This window comes from Myotis davidii, unplaced genomic scaffold (genome assembly GCF_000327345.1).
Source record: "Myotis davidii unplaced genomic scaffold, ASM32734v1 scaffold1949, whole genome shotgun sequence".
NCBI lineage: Eukaryota > Metazoa > Chordata > Mammalia > Chiroptera > Vespertilionidae > Myotis > Myotis davidii.
In genome coordinates this window covers 474,903-480,294 of record NW_006300366.1, presented here as the reverse complement: position 1 = coordinate 480,294, position 5,392 = coordinate 474,903, and the positions used below count along the sequence as shown (strand labels likewise).

At 43.5% G+C, this 5,392-nt stretch overlaps 1 protein-coding gene across 1 annotated transcript in view; it reads right to left on the bottom strand.

Annotated features, from left to right (window-relative positions):
* LOC102761279 (mitochondrial inner membrane protein OXA1L) overlaps positions 1 to 5,392 on the bottom strand; it is a gene marked incomplete at its 5' end in the record, with an annotated part of 7,996 nt that overhangs the window by 1,619 nt on the left and 985 nt on the right. The window contains 3 exons of the mRNA XM_006776813.2: positions 227 to 312; positions 562 to 705; positions 4,873 to 5,086. Of these exons, the coding sequence (XP_006776876.1) occupies positions 227 to 312; positions 562 to 705; positions 4,873 to 5,086 (444 nt within the window). The remainder of the gene's footprint in view (positions 1 to 226; positions 313 to 561; positions 706 to 4,872; positions 5,087 to 5,392) is intronic.

Below are 5,392 nucleotides of genomic sequence, written 5' to 3'. Positions count from 1 at the left end.
AAATTTATTTTGCGAGCCAAATTTTTAAAACTTAAACTATATAGGTAGGTACATTGTTATTAACTTAATTAGGGTACTCCTAAGGCTTAGGAAGAGCCACACTCAAGAGGCCAAAGAGCCGAATGTGGCTCTCGAGCCGCAGTTTGCCGACCACGGGTCTAGGGCATGGGAAACAGGAGGTAATCTAATTGGTTCAGGATAAAATAAGGAAAATATTTTTACTTACCTGAGTCAGAGGTAGAATGAGAGGTTTAAAGAGTTTAATGTCATGCTTTTTCTGATACAATGTCATCTCCGAGGAGGCCCTGTAAACTGTGAAGTGAGGGGAAGTTAGTGGTTGGGCAGATAGTTACATTGGTGGAAGTGACCATCCTCATCACCTGGCCCATGACATTTCTAACTGACCTTGACAAGTTACTGGAACCATTAGGCCCAAGAAGTAGGTAAAACTTTAGGACCTGCCCAGATGTAGCAACTCCTGACTTAGGTTGTTTCCTTCCCTCTGCAGAATGTCAGGAAAAGTGTAAATGTGGTCCCACGCTCATCCTGCAATTGACTCACACTCAGCATGGTCTCCTGCCAACTTGGCCTCTCTGATTCGAGTGGAAAACTTCTGGATCTCTGGCATGTGGTTGTGGATCTTGGCTGCCTCTCGTTGGCCCTTCACAATGAGAGGAAACACCAGGCAGCGGGCAAGGACTGTACCTACAAAATACACAGAAGGATTGGAGTAAAATTAAAGCAGTTCTGCAGCTAGAAGGTTGAAGATTTCTAGGTTCTCACTGAAAGGATCTCTCTTATTATAGTCTTTCCACTCTGTGACTCATACCTAAGGGACCTAAACAAAGTGTAGGGATATGAGTTAGTTTCTTCAAGGCTCAGTTCTCTGCTTTGACATCACAAAAGTCTAGCAGTAACTTCTCTAAACAAATGATCATGAATCTAGTTTGTTTACTTGAACAAAAGGCGATAGTAGGTACTTTTCTAGACGAATGTTTTCCAAACTTTTCTGTCAATGGAACATCTTCCTCTCTGCTCCCAACTCTTAGTCGCAATATGTATAACAGATAAAATCAAGCTGTCCTAGGTGAGGGGACAGACAGTCTGGCTGTAGGACTGTTAAAGTTCTGGACTTGCTTTGCTCAGAGGTACCTTTACAGAACTCTGGGGTTCTCATGAATAAAGTTTAAAAGCTGCTGTCCTAGAAACCTCTGGAGCAGGAGATAATATGGTGGCCTGCTGTTTTAAGCTCCTTCCTATTTATTTCTTTTTTAAAAAAATATTTTTCATTGACTTTAGAGAGAATGGGAGAGGAACAGAGAGATAAAAACATCAATGAGAGAGAAACGTCATTAATCGGCTACCCCCTGCATGCCCCCTACTGGGGATCGAGCCTGCAATGTGGGCATGTACTCTGACTGGATATTGAACTGGTGACCTCTTGGTTCATGGGTTGACACTCAATCACTGAGCCACCCTGGCCAACCCCTATTTCTTTTTTTACAATTCATATTTCCTGATTACGCCAACAAATATTTATTTATGGTATGTATAGATAAACAAGTGGGTTTGGCTAAAAAGAGATGGGAGTTGGGGAGAGATACAGGTTTAGGCTTTACCAACATTGTGATGATAATGTGCCGTGGAAAGAGAGGAGCTAAGAATGGAACCCAGAATACCAGGACTGAAAATGGGAAGGTGCAATCAGAAAGTTGGAAGAAAATCAGAAAAGACTGTCACGAAAGCCAAGGAATATATTTCCAAGTCTGAAGTGTCTAACATAGAAAGGTCAACTATAAAAAGAAAAGTGGATTTAGCAATAATGCAACTGGCAATTAAAATGAAGCGGCATTGATGAAACCAAGATGGCGGCATAGGTAAACACCAGAAATTGCTGCCTCCCACAACAAATTAAAAATTACAACCACAAGACAAAACGGACATCATACAGAACTACAGGAAGGTTGGATGAGTGGAAATTCTACAATTAGAAGGAAAGAGAAAAGCACACTGAGACTCAGAGGAGGTGCGGTGTGGAAGTAAAGTGCAGAGGTACAGAGGCACATGCGGCAAGGGCTGGTGACTGAGGACACGGCTGTCATTTTGAATCGGGAGGGAGTCACAGGCCCCCGATTGCTCTGAACTCTGGTTCCAGTTCTGGGAAGTCTCTGGGGACCCAGACTCATGCGAGGAGAGATTGGACGGTCTGGCAGTGGGCAGAACTCAGAGGTGCTTGCAGCAATTATGGGACACTGAGACGTGGGGCCCCTTAGGGCAGGGCTGAGGATCAGCCATAGCTGTTTGCTCGCCCTGTTGATCCCCTGAGACCCTGCCTCACCCATGATTCCGCAGAGGCTTTTGCATATGAATGCCCTGGCCCTTTGCAATCTGAAAATTAACTAGCAAACTGCAGCTGGGTCAGAGAGACCCAGAACTTCCAAGAGAAGGCCCAAGGCCCCACAGCAGCTTGCACTGCTTCACAGCTGGGCCTCATTTGGGCACCTCCAAACCCCAAACAAGGAAGGGGAATCTGCAGATCTCTTCCTAGCTCCTGCTGGGTAGCCTCATGCAGAGGCTAAATTAGCACCTCCTCAGATCCAAGAGCCAGTGTACCCAGTGGTCAGAGGGGGACCATCTGGATTACAATTCCTCAGATCCATAAGGGACACACTCAGGGGGCAGACTCTATGAGCACCAAAGCCCCACTGAAGCAAGTCTTGCTCCAGAAGGGTGTCTCCAGCACAGAAGTTCTCCCACCGTAGACACAGCTCATTCTCACAGCCAATTGGCCTGGAGGTCAATCCCTGCCAGTGATACCTACAACAATCAAGGCTTAACTACAACAAGACTGTGCACAAAGCTCACAAAGGGGTGCACCAAGAGTGTCCACCTCAGGTAATTGGGGAGGCTGAGCCACTGGGCCCTATAGGACACCTAGCACACAAAGCCACTCTACCAACACAGGGAAGCATAAAAAATGCGGAGACAAAGAAACAGGACACAAATGACAGAAATGGAGGAAAGCAAACGACTGGATATAGAGTTCAAAACCACACTTTTAAGGTTTTCAAGAACTTTCTAGAAACCACCGATAAATTTAGTAAGACCCTCAAAAAGTCTGGTGAGACCACCGATAAATGTAGTGAGACCCTCAAGAAATCTAGTGAGACCCTCAAGGTTATGAAAAAGGACCAACTAGAAATTAAGCATACACTGACCGAAATAAAGGATATTATGCAGATTTCCAACAGCAGACTAGAGGATCTCAAGAATCACGTCAAAGATTTGAAATACGAAGAAGCAAAAAACACCCAACCGGAAAAGCAAAATGAAAAAAGACAAAGATAGTGTCAGGAGCCTCTGGGACAGCTTTAAGCGCACCAACATCCGAATTATAGGGGTGCCAGAAGAAGAGAGAGAGCAAGATATTGAAAACCTATTTGAAGAAATAATGACAGAAAACTTCCCCTACCTGGTGAAAGAAATAGACTTCCAAGTCCAGGAAGCGCAGAGAACCCCAAACAAAAGGAATCCAAAGAGGACCACACCAAGACACATCATCATTAAAATGCCAAGATCAAAAGACAAAGAGAGAATCTTAAAAGCAGCAAGAGAAAGACAGTCACTTACCTACAAGGGAGTACCCATACGACTGTCAGCTGATTTCTCAACAGAAACTTTGCAGGCCAGAAGGGAGTGGCAAGAAATATTCAAAGTGATGAATGCCAAGAACCTACAACCAAGATTACATTATCCAGCAAAGCTATCATTCAGAATTGAAGGTCAGATAAAGAGCTTCACAGATAAGAAAACGCTAAAGGAGTTCATCACCACCCACTAAACCAGTATTATATGAAATGCTGAAAGGTATCCTTTAAGAAGAGGAAGAAGAAAAAGTTAAAGATACAAATTATGAACAACAAATACACATCTATCAACAAGTGAATCTAAGAATCAAGTGAATAAATAATCTGATGAACAGAATAAACTGGTGATTATAATAGAATCCCCTGATTCATAAAAAGGGAGTGGACTGACTATTCTTGGGTGTGGGGGATGCGGGAAGAGACTGTACAATAATCGTGCACCTATGAATGCGTGAGGGCGGAGGGGGGGAGGGGGAGCATGGGAACCGGGTGGAGGGGAGCTATGGGGGGAAAAAAGAGGAACAACTGTAATAATCTGAACAATAAAGATTTAATTTAAAAAAATAAAATAAAATGAAGTAAAAGCCAGATTGCTGAGGATCAAAGAGTGGAAAGAAATAAGTAAGCCCACTGGATGCAGAATACCCTTTTAAATAACAGCTATGAGAAGGAGAAAGACAGCATAGTAGAAGTTAAAGGTGAACTAAAGATAAAGGGAAAAGATTTCCTTCCAAGAAACACATGGTATGCTTGAGCATGTTTGTATGTTCAGAGTAGGGCAGTAAAAAGGGAGTTAAAGACACAGGGAGATGATCGCTGGAGCATGTGTAGGAGGATACAGAATCTGAAGCATAGTGTTAGCCTGCAATGTGAGTGTCTTCCCAATTCTGGGGTTTAACTGCTTGACCTGACCTTCTACTCTCCTGAACCAGGGCAGCTTCATCACTGTTAACAAGGTCCTCTTGCTCTAACCCCATGCTCACACTCAAATATCTACACTTCTTGAATTACAGATGATCTAGTGGTATTATAATGCCCTTTAGGAAATATAGGTAGAATGTAACTAGTATCATGAGCCTTTATCCCACATTTGAATCATCTGTTTTTTCTGACCCTTAAACTTTTGCACTATTTCCTTGACCCCCTCTCAGAACTGCTATTCTTTAGTTCTCTCCCTAAGTCCCCATTTTCTCCAGGATCCCTTTCCAGGATGCAGTCCTCTTACACAGAGCAATGGCCCCCCACCAAGGGAGGCCAAGGTCAACATGCATATATTCCATTAGGTTCTGGATCAATCCCACTGGGGTATATGATCCCAGCCCAAGTTCAGCGAAGCTCTGTTCTGCAGCAGCTTGGACTACATCTGCAGTCTCTCCAGAAGCCACCTCAGTTACTGCTGTGGGTGAGGGCGTTGCAGGAATGACCGGAGGGGCCTGAACCTGTGCAAAAGGAAGCCATGTGTGATATTCAGTAGGTGGGACACAGAAATTGAGGGTTCCCTTATGATAACCAGTACTGTGTTGTTCTCCTAACTCTACTTCTTGTTTTCCCAGGTTAGCCTACATGTCCACAGAACTCAGCTCTTAAAAAGAACATTTTATTTCCCCCCCAAAGTAGGAAAATAACTTCCTTATAGTAAGATTTCATGAAAGTTATTTCTTGCATCAGTGCTTTCCAAACTTCATTCATTTGAGTATCACTGTTATGATTTTGTACACACTCAAACTATTGTACTTATTAATTTC